This window comes from Cimex lectularius, unplaced genomic scaffold, assembly GCF_000648675.2.
Source record: "Cimex lectularius strain Harlan isolate CLEC.00 unplaced genomic scaffold, Clec_2.1 scaffold30, whole genome shotgun sequence".
In the NCBI taxonomy this organism is placed as follows: Eukaryota; Metazoa; Arthropoda; class Insecta; order Hemiptera; family Cimicidae; genus Cimex; species Cimex lectularius.
Genome location: NW_019392730.1, coordinates 1,443,170 through 1,461,227, shown reverse-complemented (window position 1 = coordinate 1,461,227; position 18,058 = coordinate 1,443,170). Strand labels below are relative to the sequence as shown.

Here is an 18,058-nt window from a genome sequence, read left to right as displayed (position 1 = left end):
CCCCTTCTCTTTTACTCACTCACTCTTGCTCACTTCTCTCTCTTTCTCTCTCTCTCCCTCTCTCTCTATACATCAATATCTCTCTCACTTTACTCTGACTTTCTCACTGACTACTCTCTCTCTCTCTCACTCTCTCGCTCTCTCTCTCTCTCTCTCTCTCTCGCTCTCTCTCTCACTCNCTCTCTCTCTCTCTCTCTCTCTCTCTCTCTCTCTCTCTCTCTCTCTCTCACACACACACACACACACACATTATACCTACTCTCTTACTTTTTCTCTGTAAACTGCACTGGTGTTTTCAAATCGAATTTTTTAAATCATGGAGTTTGTAAATCACCTAAATGTCAAACTGAGATTTTAATCACTAAATTGAAGTTAAACTCCATATAATTTATATCAGTCTTTAATATATTAATTTTGTGTTGTACAACAGCGATAAAGCCAAGTAATATGCTTTGAAACTGTTATACTACTAATAACTCGGTAGGTTAACAAATATCTGATATCCTTACAGTGCTAAAACCTATTATATAGGCTTAATTTAGCCTTGTATGTTACATTTAAAATCAAAATATGATAAAACTTTTTGTATGTTGAATTTGTTATACTGTAGTTATGGAGTTATATTCAAATTTACTTAACCCAGGTCGATTTGTGAATCGAGTCTGTTGGCAAGATTTAAAATCCAAATGGTCTACGTCTCTTCTAGCAGTTAAAGTGGGGAAAAAGAGTAACAATCAAATGGGAGTTGTTTTGAATAAAAATGGTAATAACAGTCTTTCCATCAAATTGAATTCAGCCCAGTCGCTTCGGGCTAATGGATTCTGATGCTGTAATACATTTCTTTTATTTTGTGTTTGAGTAGGGAAACGTCCTTCCATTTTGTTTCGTTTTATCCTGGTAGAGCTTGCACAAAAAAAGGAGGGATTTGTATTCTGCCTCGTAACTCGGTCCCGGCTAAAAAATTGATAAGGTGTTCCACCGTTTAGAGGAGCCGCTTTTAAAAATGACAGCCGCGCGGATCGGTTTCGGGCCCACACACGTCGTGGGACAAAACCGCTAAACGTCGAACAGAACCGGCGACCGACTCGTAATGAACGGTCTCCCGGCTCGACAAAGTGAAAACGAAACTTTTAAATTGGTACCTCTTTATAATCTCGTGATTCCACCTGTTGACATTTTATACGGCTTTTGATCACCGGCCCCAATTATCCAATTCGGGCATAACTCGGTCTCGTCCACGGATTTAACGAGGTTTTAGAGACTGCGTCCCGTTGTGAAACCACCCTTATTAGCATTGAAACATCGTTTTTTCTTTATTATTGCAATGGAAAAACATATATTTTTTCAATATAAACATGATAAATATAGGAAATTCGCTTGCGCCAAAAATATAAAATGAACAAAAAAATAAGTGTAGAAACTAAAAATAACAGCAGAACAAAAAGAGAGAGAAAGGAAAAAAAATAGCGTAGTTAATACGAAAAGGAACGAGAAACTTTAGATTAGCAAGCTGGTTTATAAATAATTAATTAATTAACACCAAAGAAAAGTATCAGGTAACATAATCTCTACTTCAATTTGTGTTTTATTTTTTCTCTCGGTATATATGTATTCATTTATCTCTCTGTCTATCTGTTTTTATTTCTCTCTCTCTCTCAATCTCTCTTTCTCTCTCTCTATCTCTCACTCCACAAATACTTACTTCTCTCGCTTCTCTCGCTTGTTTTATTCTCACTCTCTCTCGCTCTCTCTCTGTCTCTCTCTCTCTCTCTCTCTCTCTCTGTCTCTCTCTCTCGCGCGGGCGCTCTCTATCAATCAAAACCTCTCTCTCTCTCACTCACTTCTCTCTCAATCTCTCTCTTTTGCACTCTATCAAGCAAAATCTCTCTCACTCTCACTTTCTCTCTCTGTCTCTCTCTCTCTCGCGCGGGCGCTCTCTATCAATCAAAACCTCTCTCTCTCTCACTCACTTCTCTCTCAATCTCTCTCTTTTGCACTCTATCAAGCAAAATCTCTCTCGCTCTCACTCACTTCTTTCTCAATCTCTCTCTTTTGCACTCTATCAAGCAAAATCTCTCTCTCTCTCTCTCTATATATATATATATATATATCGCTTTTTCACTCTATCTCTCTCACTTTTCTTCCTCCCCTTCCCCCTGAATATATCTATCTACTATTATTTTTTTTATTTTTCTCACTTACCTTCTTCTCTCACATACTCTCTCTCTTTCTCACGCAGTCCGTTCGCCAGCAACCAAACGCCCGAATACTGTTCATATCTCTCTCTTTTCTCTCGTTTAGTCTCACTGTCTATTATTCTATATGTATCTAATTATATATGCACGAATAATCTGGATCTCGGTATTGTCTGGATAATAAATAACAAATTCAATTGTTTTCTGCCAAGTTTTTAACGTATTTTAAGGTCATATTCAGAACTAAACCATTTTATAGGTGTCTATAATTGGCGTAGTCACATTTTAAATAAATGGTTTCAAATTAATTAATCTTTTTACGTAAGGTTTTGGTTGAAATGGAAAAGTTATAAAAAGATTTTTAGGTATGTTAAATTTTATAATTCTAACTTCAATTTCAATACAGTATTAAGTATTTTCCTTATAAAGTTTTTGAACCGAAGGAGAAGTGAGACACAAAGACAGAGGTACCATTATCATTGGAAATTGACCGTTAATGACATTGTTAAAAAATCTCAAGAAACCTACCTCAAAAACTGTTAAACCTTAAACCTAATCATGTACAATTACGGTTTAAAGCGATAGAAGTATCGACTACTTTTTTACTTCTTTGTGTATAATCGTGTTCCACTCCTCCGCTTCGAGGAAATTTGTAACCATTTTTTAAAAATCTTAACTACACCAATTGTAGACACCTTCAAGATCATTAGCTCTGCGTATGACCTTAAAATGGGTCAAAAGCTTGGCAGAAAACAATTGAATTTGTTATTTATTATCCAGACAATACCGAGATCCAGATTATTCGTGCATAGATAATTAATTAGATAGATATATTGTTGAAGGGAGAAGGAGACGGAAAAGGTGAGAGAGACAGAGTGAAAAAGTGAGAGGGAAAGAGAGGTACTGCTTGATAAAAGGCTAAAGAGATTGATAAAGAGAGAGAGAGAGAGAGAGAGAGAGAGAGAGAGAGAGAGAGAGAGAGAGAGTGTGTGTGTGTGAGAGAAGTGGGTGAGTGAGAGTTAAGCGTGAGAAATTTTGCTTGATAGAGAGCAAAAGAGAGAGAAAAAAACGAGCGAGAGAAGTGAGTGAGATAGTATTTGCGGAGTGAGTGATAGAGAGAGAGAGAGAGAGAGAGAGAGAGAGAGAGAAATAGAGAGTGAATGAGAGGGAGAAATAAAAACAGATAGATAGAGATAAATAAATACATATGTACAGGGAAAAAAAATTACATAGAGATTATGCTATCTCAAATCATGTGCATCACAAAAAAAATGTAAAGGTAAAACCGTAAATTATAGAGTCAATAAGCACAATTCGTTTGTGGGTCTTTTGAAATGCCCAAAACCTCCAAAAAATTTAATGTAAAAATAAAACAAAAAAATTTATAAGAAGTTATAAAAAATATGTCTTTAAAAAAATCTACGCTATATATTAAAAAATCGTTCAGCAACACGCAAACTGTGCTAATCGTGTTAAAGTGTCAAGCGTCAATTCAACCTAATATCACAGGGGTTTCTTTAACCGTGGCTTACGAGTCTGTTATTTTTTAAACTATGTTAAGGTTGGCTTTGGCAGAATTCCACTGTTATGAACCAGAGAATTTAAAAAAAACGTGCTATGCTCGAAGAGTTTATATGGCAGGTAGGAATAAAGAAGGGTTTTATAATTATGTGCATAAAATATTCTAAGAGTCAACCTGCTCTTTTAGCGTAAAGTGCACGAATTTGTTTCCGAATTATAGTGGACTTTATTCCATGCCTTGTGGTCCAAATAATAAAATTCATGGCCATATAAAAAATTATCGGAAGGGTAAAAATAGCAAGGATTAGGACAATTTTTTGTCTAATCTTTTAATCTCCAGAATATCTAACAACTCAAGTAAGAACTTGCAAAATACCGTTTAAAACGTCAATAACCACTGAAAATGATGGAACATTTGCCACATGTTCTCGCAAATCAGAGGTCAATAGCTGCAACGGTTAAGACGTAGCTGACACGGCAACACATCGTTGTAAGGCAAAGGTCCCGAGTTCGAACCCGACATACTAAAAAATGGGCTTTTCTTCAAAAACCCCAGACACAGGAGGGTTAAGTTGAAAACCATCAGGAAAAAATATCTGAAAAGGTCATTTCGTATTACATCGAAAACTATAATATAATATGATGTACATAATATCTTTTAAAAATCTGTAACAAGGTGCAAGATTACCGCAATGTTTTTTATTTTTTTTAAAGAATTGAGATTAACCAGCAATGCATCTGGCATGCTAAACAGCCCTCATATTTCAACTACCAAGACTTATCTCCTCAATTAATAATAAGAATTTGTATTTCTTGTACGAGCTTTATTTTATATTCTAACGCTTTACATCTCAGCTGAAGGGCATCGCAACAGGGAAACAATTTTTTTAGTTCATAAATATTTGTGAGCTGAATCCGCAATTCCCTCTTTCATGATAGGTTTTCCTCTAGGGAAATTTTTCCCTTTGCTATAAAAAAGCGAGAAGGGACGGGGAGAAAACTGTCTTGACGTTGTGCGTTGAGCACGTTTAGCAGACGACGTAAAACGTTCATTGATGTTTATGTGTTGTGTTGGACGTTGAGATAAGCGGATCGGAAAACACTGCTCAAGAAAACGACCTTTTTTCATCTGTTATTTTATTACTGATTATTTTGAATTTTATCAAAGAAAGGACAATTCAGTGTTTACATTGTTCCGGAGAGGGCATGGACGAAATCAATTTAAAAATATAAAATCCCATTTCCGTATTGTACTGTTTATTTATTTAATAGATAATTTTACATACATTTTGTAAAAAAGTGAAAAAAAGGGGAAATGTCTAGGACATTATAACATCCTTGCGGCAGAAGACTTCAATATATTTACACTTTTTGCTAATTTGGTCTAAAGAAATAAAGATTAAATTATTATTACAGTAAAATTAAATAATAATTATTATTATAAAAACCAATTGCAGTAAGATTAAATAAATTATTATAAGTACAACAGGCTTAGGACATAGCGCCTTTGTTTGACTAGTATTGTATATTATCTAAGTTAAATAATTACACATTACATCAAGAGATAACCATTTACATTAATAAGTTTATAAATAAGCAATTTACTAATAAATACATACTTTTCAATTAATTATTCTTTAAGTAAGGTGTTGGTTGAGATAAAAAGTCAATGTCACGAGCGAGATTCGAACCCACGACCTTCGGCTAAATACGCCGGTTTTATACCTCTTGAGCTATTTTGACATCGATCCACTGGGACACCAACTTCCCATCAATGAGTATACTTCACTAATGGTCTCCACGGTCATTTCATTTGTCGCCGAGAATCAAATAGATTACACGACATTTGAAAAAATTGCAAAAAGGAGGGGAAATTCAAAATGTGGGTTGAGATGGGAAGTTGGTGTCCGAGTGGATCGAACTGACGATAGCTCAAGTGGTAGAGTATCTGCGTATTTAGCCGAAGGTCGTGGTTCGAATCCCGCTCTTGACACTGACTTTTTTTTCTCAACCAATACCTTACTTAAAGATTAATTAATTGAAAATAATTCATTTGGTTAATCGGACCACGAAACCTAATGGAATAAATATATATACAGGGTGAATTGCTACTCGTGCTACAAACTTCTCCAGTAGATTCTTCACCCTAAAATGAACAAAAAAGTTCATATTGACCATGGTCCGATTCTCAACCATTTCAGAGTAATTTCGCTTTTTATCGATTTTGAAAGATATCACGTCCTGGCGTCGGAAAATCGTGATATCTTTTAATCTAAACATTTCTCTTAAAATCTATAAGCACCGTTGAAATCCCCGTTAATTTTTAGAGAGAATCAAAATCATAATTCCATTGAAATTTTTTAATTTAATTTAATGCCCATTTAGTATGTAATGCTTAAGAAGTTTACAAACAGCTAGAAGGTCAAGGAAGAAAGACCCAAACGTTTTGCCACCTTCATCTTCTTATTGAAAAATTAACGGGGATTTCAACGGTGCTTATAGATTTTAAGAGAAATGTTTAGATTAAAAGATATCACGATTTTCCGACGCCAGGACGTGATATCTTTCAAAATCGATAAAAAGCGAAATTACTCTGAAATGGTTGAGAATCGGACCATGGTCAATATGAACTTTTTTGTTCATTTTAGGGTCAAGAATCTACTGGTGAAGTTTGTAGCACGAGTAGCAAGTCACTCTCAAACATTAGCAATCCTTGAACCACCATTTTTTCTCTTTTTGTCATCAACATCTTGGTCTCACAACCACTAAATAAGAAAATGACGAGTGCGTTGGAAGCGTTATTAAATCAGGTAGTTTTCCTCAAATTTGCTGCCTTCTGAGACTAAAATTAGAAACTCTGGATTACTTTATACACTTTCCGATTTACACAATTTTCCACTCTTTTTGTAGTTCTGGCTGAAATAAAACACAAAAAATTAGCCCAAACATTTTGCCACCGTCATCTTCTTATTGAAAAATTAACGGGAATTTCAACGGTGCTATTAGATTTTCAGAGAAATGTTTAGATTAAAAGATATCACGATTTTCCGACGCCAGGACGTGATATCTTTCAAAATCGATAAAAAGCGAAATTACTCTGAAATGGTTGAGAATCGGACCATGGACAATATGAACTTTTTTGTTCATTTTAGGGTGAAGAATCTACTGGAGAAGTTTGTAGCACGAGTAGCAATTCACCCTGTATTATAAATTATAAATCATTGACTTGTCATTTACAATAGATAAGTTTAATAACAACACATTTACTTTAATAATAATTAATATCTTAAATAAATTAGAAAAGAAGCAAGTTAATAAATAATTACTAATTATTATAAATTAAAATCATTGACTAGACTTATACAATATAATTACTCATTTAGTGGGTAAATAAATACCTTAATAATTTAATAAATAAATAATTTAGTAAATAATAATACAATAAATATATAAAGCAATCATACTAAAATGTGTTTGATCCTTCTGTTTCCAAATTTTGTTGAGGTTATGGTTTCCTACATTCTTTATTGTCGTATTTGTTCTCCCAGCGCTACGATAAAAAAAGGAGCTAGTTAGTTAACCTTTTGATATCATCCTTAATGTATGAGATGTTTAAAATTTCATGCATATGGCTTATAGGAACACTTCTTTTAGAGGATGTTATTAACCTTAAAAATTTATTTTGAATTGTTCGTAGGCACTTTTATTGGTGTTACTTGTGTAGCTCCATACATGTACAGCATGGGTCTAACTATGGTTTTATGTACAATAAGTTTATTTTGGAGGCTCATCCCTGATTCTCTAAACATTAAAAGGCACAGAGCCTTGATAGCACACTTCCCTTTATCAACCTTTACACGAGTAAGTAAGGTTTTGGTTCAGATAAAGAAGTCAGTGTCAAGAGGGGGATTCGAACCCACGATCTTGGGCTAAATACGCCGCTGCTCTACCACTTGAAACATGGCAAAAGGGGGATTCGAAAGGTTGGGTTGAGATGGGAAGTTGGTGCCCGAGGGGATCGAAGTCACGATAGCTCAAGTGGTAGAGCAGCGGCGTATTTAGCCCAAGGTCGTGGGTTCGAATCCCGCTCGTGACACTGACTTTTTTATCTCAACCAAGTCCTTAGAAAGAAAAATTAATTGATTGATCATATCGTAAATTGGAATGGCTGTTCGGATTTTTTGTAAATAATAAATTGCTTGTAGAGTTTGGACTAGCAGTAATCATTGATTCCATTCAGAACTATTCCGATTAAAAAAATTATGTTGAAGTTTCTTTTTGACTTGTGTAATCCACCATCTTTATTTTTAAGATTATAGTGATATCAAAAATCGCATCGTTTTGTTGAGAACATTTTTTCTTTGAAAAATGTAAAAATGGCACTTATATGACTATACCGAATTGATGTAATTTCTACATAAATATTAATTAATTGAAAGATGTTATTTGGCCAATCGGACCACGAAATCTAATGAACTTTACACGAGTGTTGATACCAAATTTAAATTTGCTACCGAGGTGGAAACCAAATTATTGAACACTATTGCGTCAAGGAACATTTGAGTCAACGATTATATTATAAATTCCTTATGTATAGGATTCGTTTTGTGAATAGAATTGCCTCAGTTTTTGTTGTGTTTAACCTGAGTTTCCATCTGTGACAAAACCTAACGATTCTATGGAGTTTTCGGTTCAATTTGTCAGTAATAGCGCTTCCCCTCCCCGATGAACGTATATTGCTATGTATAGCTATTTCACATTTTAGCCTAGAGAGTGCATTCATAAGGAGATTGAACAAGGCTGGCCTTAGAATCGAACCTTGTGGGACTCCAGCAGCAATTTTACATGGTGGCGAGACAATTTCATTGTAGGTCACCCTGAATGTTCTTTTTTGTACATAGCTATGTATTACTCTGACAATGTAACTTAAAAATTTGTCTTTTATAAATCTATAGACAATACCTCTGTGCCAAAACGTATCAAATGCATTCTCCATGTCGAGCAAAACCATCTCGGTGTGTTTTTTTTAAATTAAAATTTTTGTGTCACGTGATCGACAACTCTGGATAATTTCCGTGCAATGTTTATTAAAATTACTTTTATAGAAGAAACGTATCTTTTTCTTTATTTGAAGATGTTTAATGTTTAAAATTGTTTTTTAAGACGGTGCTAAACCGGCCCTAGGAGACTGGCCGGATTGTAATTATCGAACCATGTTATTTCAGAGAGCTCAGAGCCCGATAATCATTTCACTATCACATTATATCCCATAGTATTTAAACTGTTTTAGGTTGGAAACTAATTTAGATATTAAATTAGGACAAAACCAGTTAAAGTTTTATGAAAACCACTCGGCTAACGCTTCCTCCCACAGCGCAGACAATCCCAAAAGTTTTGATTACTTTTTTTGACTTAACGTAAGACAAGAAATGATTTTGAAAAGAGCGAGAAGTTCATGAACAGATCGATCAAATGGAAAAAATATTTTTCGTCCGTGCTCACTGAATATTCTAAGCATCCTCTTATTAGATTTAAATACTTTTGGTTTTATTCATTACACGTATGACTCTTCTAACAACAAATTTTGTGATTGGCGAAAAAGTCCGAATACTCTCTACGAACCACCTGTAGCTCACCATCCCTCTGCATGCAAAACTTTGCCGTATACAGCGAAATGTTCTCTCGTGTTTGACCTGGCCTATTTATTTTCCTGGCTAACCAAATAAAGCCTGACCTTATTCAAATATGGTCAGGAGTGATGTAAAAAAGAAAATAAGAAAAAAGAATATATAATGCAAATTCATTCAATAAAAGTGATCAATTTTATTGGTGGTTAACCAGCAAAAAAGTTTTTTTTTTAAATAATTATTAAACATATTTTATGTTAAAAACATTGATATATTTTTCAAAATATATGTTAATTGAACATATCGACATCACCATACATTTTTATTTTACAGCAGATTTGTTTTAATATCGATCTTCATTTGAAAAAAAAAACTGAGTGTATTATTTCAATTTATTTTGATTGGAAAATGAATGTAGGTGAGAGAGCGAGAGAAAGAAAAAGAAAACGAGAAAGTGAGAATGAACAAATGAGAAAGAAAAAACCAAGAAATAGAAAATAAAATGGAGAGAGAGTGACAGAGAAAAAGAAAAGAACGGGGAAAGGGAGAAGAAGTAGAGATAGTTAGCTAGAGAGAAAGGGAGGGAGGGAGAGACAGTGAGAAAATGCAAGAGGGAGGTGGGAAGAAATTGATGAGAAAGAGTTAGTGAAAAAGAAGCGAGACCGAGAAAGATATAGACATAGAGAGATAAAGCGCGGGAGAGAGAGAGAGAGGGTGAGACAGAGAGAGGGAGAAAGAGAGAGAGAGAGAGAGAGAGAGAGAGAGAGAGAGAGAGAGAGAGAGAGAGAGAGAGCAAAGGGGGCTTAGCATAAAAAGAAAAAAGGATACTGAAAAAGATACAGAGAGAAAAAGAGAGCCAAGTAGAGAAACAAAGCGAAAAAAGAGAAAAGAATGAGAGAATGCGACAAAATGGTACCGTAAAGAAGAAAATGATAATGATGAAAGGAATAAACCGGACAGGAAAATTTAAAAAAAAGAGGGGAAAAGTACGTAAGTATGTGTAATTAAGTAAAAAGTATATAAGCGAGCAAAAGAATAAGAACGAAGACCAGAAATTGATAATGCAGAGAAAAAGGGAAAGAAAGAAAATATAGAGAGTCTAAATAAAAAAGGAGCGAGCAAAATAAAAAGAGAGAGAGGGACGAGGGAGATAGAGAGAAATGAGGGAGAAAGTGAGAATGAAGAAAGAGATTACCTGATAATGAGCAAAAGAGAGAGAAAGAGAGAGAGAAATGAAAATATATAAGTTTTATCCTACTCAATATATGTTTTCTTAGTATACGTGATGATTTTTATTGTTATAAATTAAGAGTTTATCCATTAAGGAAATTCAGTCAATGTTTGTCAATTTGTCCTGAGCCATTCATTTTCGAGAAAAATGAATTAGAGCAACCCAAAGGGCAATAAGTGTACGAAATGGCGAAGTGGGCTTCTTTAAAGAGAGCGCCTACAAGTACAAAATTTTTGACCTGTAGGTTTACATTTAACAGTGGATGATAAGTTTTTTTGAAGTAACTGTATTTTACTGTGAGATCGATGTTTAGGTTTAATTTGGAGGATTTTTTGTGTACTTGAGTGGGATTTTGAATTGGATCTTATTTTTGAATCTTTTTTTGAAATATTAATTTCGTGCCTTCCAATGTTTTTTTTTGTTTCTGCTGTCCAGTCTGTATCGTATGGTTTGATGATTTAAATCTTCGATGTTTGTATAGTCGTGTAATTTAATTTTGGAGATGGCTTTGTGCACGTCGAGTGAGAAAGAGAGAGTGAGCGTGTCGCGTGATCCCCGGCCGGCGATAAATCGAGACCCTCGTGACGAGAGCGAGTCGTAAAGAGGGCCGTTTCGGAATTCCTCCGTGTGTCCCAGCGGTGCTCGACGGACCGCGAATATGAATAACAACCGGCGGCCGTCTTCTCGAAGCCTCGACTTGAAAACAGAATTGTTTTCGGACCGACAATCACGCCGAATCACGAATAACAAACCCTCGTGGAAAACAAGTATGCGAAACGGCTCGTTTACCCCCGTGGAATCTTTATTACGTTCTCCTATTATTTCCCCTGAGGGGAAAATATTAATTTACCTGCGCACTGCTACATATTTATAAACTTATAATCTTCCCTTCTCTTCTATATTCTTACATGTCATTCCATGATAAAGAATGTTGTGAATTTTCTTAGTAATGATACACTTGATTTGTGCAGTATTCAATTGCCTTTAAAATATTGCAAAATCCGTAACAGCAACAAATATCCAATAATTGTATGATTATTTTGTTTCCAGATGGATGGCGAGGGGTGCGTGATCGCTGGCCCTTCCGGCGTACGACGGCAAGCGTACCTTAGGTTTCCTCCGCCACCGCCTTTCCCACCGGACGAGTACTCGTACGCGTACTACGAAGGGAAAAAAGTGCCTGTCCCAGGCACGAGCAAGAACCCTAGGCACTCGTACATAACGAGGTACGGCACGCAGGAGAACCTCTACGAAGAAATAGGACAGATGAGGCTCGAGGAGGAGGTGCGGTACGTCCACTCCAAACACCTTCAGGTAAATTGAACTATTTGAAAATTACAAATGGAATGAATTATTATAATATTAAAACCAAAAACCAAAATATAAAAAATAGATAACTTATTGTTCATTGATTTTCGGCAGAAAGAGTGTATTTTTTACTTTGTCTGCCTTTGAAATGTATATAAATGGTTTACAATAAAATTTGGTCGTCAAATAGCGAGGATGGGCGCACCAAAATGATCGGAAAAGTCTATATTTTAAGAAAAACTCAACAATTACCAAGAGTTGTTCAAACAACAGAACGAGTAATTTGCTCAAAATCAAGTGGAAGATGTAATGTAGCACTATATGATGTTTTCTGTATCCGAGGATAATTTGGTATTGAAATTTCAGCCCTTGATCCATAAAATGTACTTCATTAGTTTACTACGGAGAAAGGAGGTTTATAGTTAATGAGAGAGAGGAAGAGAGAAAGCGTGAGACAAAGAAGAAAAGAGAAAGAGTCAAATACGGAGAAAGAGAGTGAAAGAAAGAAAGAGAGAGAGAGAGAGAGAGAGAGAGAGAGAGAGAGAGAGAGGAAGATTGAGAAAGAGAAAAAGGAAGAGGTAAAAGATAGGAGAGAAAGAGATAGAAAAAAGGGAGAGAGAGAAATAAATTGATACAGAGAGAAAGCAATTATTTTTTTTTACTTTTTTAGACAAAGACTTAATCATTAAAGGTTAAAAATGATGAAAGTTTGACTAATATGTAAAAATATATATATTATTGTATTATATATAATTGCATTATGTATATACATATAATGTAATCATATAATAATAACAAAGTAATACGAAATACAAAATAAAAAAAGAAATAAAACGAAAAAAAAATTATTTTTTATATTTTTTGTTTATTTATTAGTTTATATATATATGTATATTTCTTTTAGAGAGAGTGAGCGAGGCGAGTGAGAGAAAGAAAGAGAGAGAGAGAGAGAGAGAGGAAGATTGAGAAAGAGAAAGAGGTAAAAGATAGGAGAGAAAGAGATAGAAAAAAGGGAGAGAGAGAGAGAGAGAAATAAATTGATACAGAGAGAAAGCAATTAATTTTCTTAACTTTTTTAGACAAAGACTTAATCATTAAAGGTTAAAAATGATGAAAGTTTGACTAATATGTAAAAATATATACATTATTATTATATATATTATTGTATTATATATAATTGCATTATGTATATAAATATAATGTAATCATATAATAATAACAAAGTAATACGAAATACAAAAGAAAAAAAGAAAAAAATTATTTATTTTTTATATTTTTTGTTTATTTATTAGTTTATATATATTTCTTTTAGAGAGAGTTAGTGAGTGAGAAAAAGAGAGAGGAAGAGTGAGAGAGAGAGAGAGAGAGAGAGTGAAAGAGAGAGAGAGTGAGAGAGAGAGAGAAAGAGAGAGAGAGACAGAGAGAGAGAGAGAGAGAGAGTGAGAGAGACAGAGAGAGAGAGTGAGAGAGGAAAGGTGTACATTGATAAAATCTAATCTAATTATAGAAATAGATAGATAGATAGATAGAGAGAGAAATGGGAGAGAGAGAGAATGAGAAAGGAGAGGAAGAGAGAGTTAGAAAGGAGAGAGAGATAAAGAGGTATTTTGAAATACAGCTACTTAGATAAATTGAGACACAGAATAAGAAAGATTATTATTTTTTTAACCTATTTATTCGTTATTCTAAACACTTAGTTTCGTTTTGTTACAACCTGTTATAAATGTCCTTGCACAATTTTTATAAATATTAATTTTTTTTTCTCTAAAAAAATCATTTTTTCTTTTGTTTAATTTTACCCTGTTTGCACTTTATATTGTTCTTTAAAATATGAAATTGAATGAAAATGCTATAATGTAATGTATGCAAGCAAGAATTTCAAGAAAGGCTGGAATATAAACTTCACTTAATAGACTTAAGTTTGCTAAAGTTACACGTATTTTAATGAAAACATTGTATACTAACAATTGATTTAATTGATAGAAGTATTCGACCTGAAACTTATCAAAGACTACTTAACATCGTCAACTGTGAGGAAGGAAGAGAAAAGCGGAGCTTTACAATGGTTAACAAGTTTTACTTTTGGAAACCGTTTACGCTCGAAAGGCGGAGCGGGAAAGCGGCTTGTTTGCAAAATTGATGATGCGCGTTTAATTTGAATTCAATAACTGCCGATCGGATGGCTCAAAACCGGCATCCATTAGACATCGGTAATTAGCCTGATCGATATTTTCAATTAAACGAGATTAGGGCATAAGCCGGGAGTCAATGCGCCGTCTGCCAGGCAAATTATCTCGTCGCATTATCAGCGCTGATTTTTCTTTTATTACGGTCCCGTTTACATCGTGTTGGGAAGATACAAAAGATTTTCACTTATCAAGTCGACAACGGGCTTCAAAAATCTTATCGGTGCGATCGGCGTATCGCGACGGCCGAACAACAGCCCAATCTCCTTCGTTATTGCTTCCTGAGGAAGACTAAATCCGCCCTGGAAAAAACTTTTAATGAAAAGGGAAAAAATATATGAAAAAATCTAATGATTCTGCTCTACCAGACCAGAAAAGCTAATCTCTTAGGAATACTTCAAAACTTAGTAAATAATATTTCCTAGCTATTCTTTTATCACAATGAATTATTTACTTTTTGTTGTAATATTGCGTTTGCAGGTTTGTTCGTTTCGCTCTTCTCCCGTTCTCTGGCTCTTTCTTTCTCCCTCATTTTATTTCTTAATCTCTTTCTCTGTTTGTCGACTTTTGTATATGTATCTATACAATTCTCTTTCCATCTCTTACTCAGTTTTTTCGTATGTTTTTCTTTACCACTCTCTGATTCTCTCACTCTCTTTCTCTTTCTCACTCTCTCTCTCTCTCTCTCTCTCTCTCTCTCTCTCTTTCTCTCTCTCTATCTATCTATCTATCTATCTATCTATATATCTATCTATCTCTATCTCTCTGTTTCTTTAATTATTTATTTTTATCTGTATATGTGTGGTGGTACGCTGTTGTTTCGTCTTCTATATTTTTTTAATATTGTTCTTTTCATCGTGTGTGTGGTTGTAGGATAGCACGATTTTTCGTCTCGCCCTGTATGATTATTGGGTGTTGACTACATCATTCTCTGTATGACTCCAAACTCTAATTATAAAAAGTCTTGGCGTTACTGTTTTTTTTAATTTATTTGTCTTCGCTCTACTTTTTTTTATTTGTCATATTTATTTTTTATATGTGTGTTTATCAGCTGGTGTGTTCTTTCATTGTGCTTCTTACATATACAGTGACTCACATATTTGTTCACATCAGTAAACAATTTTCTATTATCTCAATTTGCAAATCCGGTATTTTTTAATCCAGATAACAGCAATAGGATCGAGTTCGTTGAACTGATGGTAAACAAATATTCACCCTAATAATCTTTATTTATGTTTATACCTTTGGATTGAGCCAGTTTATTACGAGACTTCATGTGAACAGTTTTGTGACTCGGGTTACTTAATTACAAATTTCGCAAAAACCATTCAATAATTCGTCTCAGATTTGTTATCAGGTATCATCAATTTAGTTATTTTTCTTACATATTGAAAATGGTTATGATCGATTCCGTTTAATTACAGTATGAATCCATTTTCAACATTTTTGAAAGATCAAATTATAAAATCTCTACGAGAAGGACTTCCTTATAAATTTCAAAAAAATATAAATTGTTATTATTGGGGTAATAACAAAACCTGAAAGATCTTCCGGAATTTACGACAGAAGTTTTAAAAAGAAGAGGAGTGGTCATAAAACAAAATTTTCCGAGGCCAAAAGGCGTTGTATCTACGCGCTCCGTTTGATCAGGACAGTTGACAATGCTGTCCAAATTCAGCATAGGCCGCGTGATAATAATATGGATGTCAGTGCTGAAACAAACGGAGATGTTTGCTGAGGCCGGATTAAGAGCGAAGGGAAGTGAAGAAACCATTGCTGACCAAAAAGTGGCTTGCTGATCGTGGTTTTAATGTCGTGGAATGGCCCCCACAGTCACCTAACCTTAACCCAATTGAGTACTTATGGGGAAAACTAAAAAATCTTTGCCGATGCTGCAGGAGACGCTTCAAACTTCGATGAACTTTGGGAAAAAACACAAGTTGAATGGGACCTAATTGATCCAAAACAGTACAGAAATCTCGTGAGAAGTATGCCCAGAAGGACTGATGCAGTTTTGAAAGCCAAAGGAGGACATACAAAATATTAAAGGACTTTCTATGACACAATCATATTATCGTTCGCGGTAATTTCTTTTCTATTATTTTTATAATTACAATTAATTAAGGTTTTTAGTTAAGATAAAAAAGTCAGTGGCACGAGCGGGATTCGAACCCACGATCTTCGGCTAGATAGGCTAGCAGCGGCACTGCTCTACCACTTGAGCTATCGTGACCTCGATCCACTCGGACATTAACTTCCCATTAGTTGCAATATAATTAATTGTAATACAGTAATTGGTCAAGCGGACCACGAAATTAGTGAATTTAATGAATTTAAATAAAGTATACTTCACTAAAGCTCTCCGTGGCCATTTCATTTGTCGCCGAGAATCCAATCCGATTACACGACATTTGAAAACTGGCAAATGGAGGGAAAATTCAAAAGGTGCGGTTGAGATGGGAAGTTAGTGTCTGAGTGGATCGAGGTCACGATAGCTCAAGTGGTAGAGCAGCGGCGTATCTAGCCGAAGAGCGTGGGTTCGAATCCCGCTCGTGCCATTGACTTTTTTATCTCAACTAAAAACCTTAATTAATTGTAATATATTAATTGGTCAAGCGGACTACGAAATTAGTGAATTGAATTAATTTTAATAATCATGATAAAGGAACAATTTAATTTTTTGGGTGTTTTTTGTTTTAAGATAAATAAAATTATTAAATTTTTTTTTTAATTTTTTTTTTTTATTTGTAAATTTAAATTTTTTTACATAATACAAATGTGATCTCAATGTATATTGTTTACCGCTCGGTCACAGCACTAACACTGATGCCAGCGCTGCACCTGGGGGTCGCATGCTATGAGAAGCCAGCCAGTGCTGGCACTCATTTTAATAGATTAAGGGGCAAGGAGGTCTCGGGGCCATCGTCGTTTTAGGCGACGTGGTGGATTCTCGGGATGGGAATATGTGGAGAGGGCTCTAGCGGTAGGGTTAGGATGGATCGATAGGTTGGTATGAAATTTTTGGAATCGGAAATGGATCAGTTCGTGGACAAAAGGAACGTTGAGGTCTTTGTGGATAGTGAGGTTAGAGACGTAAAAAGGAGCTTTGACGATTTGTCTGAGGACTTTTGATTGGAAGGACTGGATACGCTGGATATTGGATGGTTTGGCGGAACCCCACAGTTCCACACCGTATGTCCAAAGTGGTCGCAGTAAAGTCTTGTATAAGGTCAGTTTAGTGCTGATGGTTAACCCGGATTTTGGTCCTAGTAGTCTGCGTAATTGTCCAAGTCTTCTGTTGAGTTGTTGTCTTTTAAGTCTTGTGTGGGGATTCCACGTCAGTCTGCTGTCAAGGTATAGTCCTAGGTATTTGACTTGAGTGGAAGTCGGTATCTCTTCATTGTTGATGTATAGTGGAGGGCAAGACTGTTTTTTCAAAGTGAACGTACATTGGATGCACTTTTCTCCGTTTAATCTTGTCCTCCACTTTTTGCACCAACCTTCGATGAGCTCAAGGTGTTCTTGGATATTAGAGGTAGCTTGGGTAGGATTCAAGTTAGAGGACAAAATTGCGGTATCATCCGCGTAGGTGGTAATGATGGTATTTGGGTGAGTAGGTAGATCAGCAGTATAGATGGTATAAAGGATAGGACCAAGGATACTCCCTTGTGGGACACCGGCTTGTATTGGCCTGATTTCGGAGAACTCGTTACCGCACCTCACTCTGAATTATTAAAATTATTAAATAAACTACGTTTATTTGATGCACTACAATTATTTTGAAAAGTAAATAATGATATAACCCAATTTGCATTCAGCTGTGAACGAATCTGTGAGTCACTGTATGTGTTTATGGGATCATATCTTTTTTTACAGTTATTGCTTGTAAGATCTTTTTTCAATTCAAATTTAATTAAGAAGCCTTTTTAAAACATCACCTAAAGAAATAATTGATATACATTTCCCATTAAGTTTTTATTGCATTTTAAG

The 18,058-nt window shown here is 34.9% G+C and overlaps 1 protein-coding gene across 1 annotated transcript in view; it reads left to right on the top strand.

Annotated features, from left to right (window-relative positions):
• The window catches only part of LOC106662542 (rho guanine nucleotide exchange factor 10-like), a 204,313-nt gene that overhangs the window by 127,766 nt on the left and 58,489 nt on the right, over positions 1-18,058 (top strand). The window contains exon 3 of the mRNA XM_014386715.2: positions 11,625-11,888. Within this exon, the coding sequence (XP_014242201.1) occupies positions 11,625-11,888 (264 nt within the window). The remainder of the gene's footprint in view (positions 1-11,624; positions 11,889-18,058) is intronic.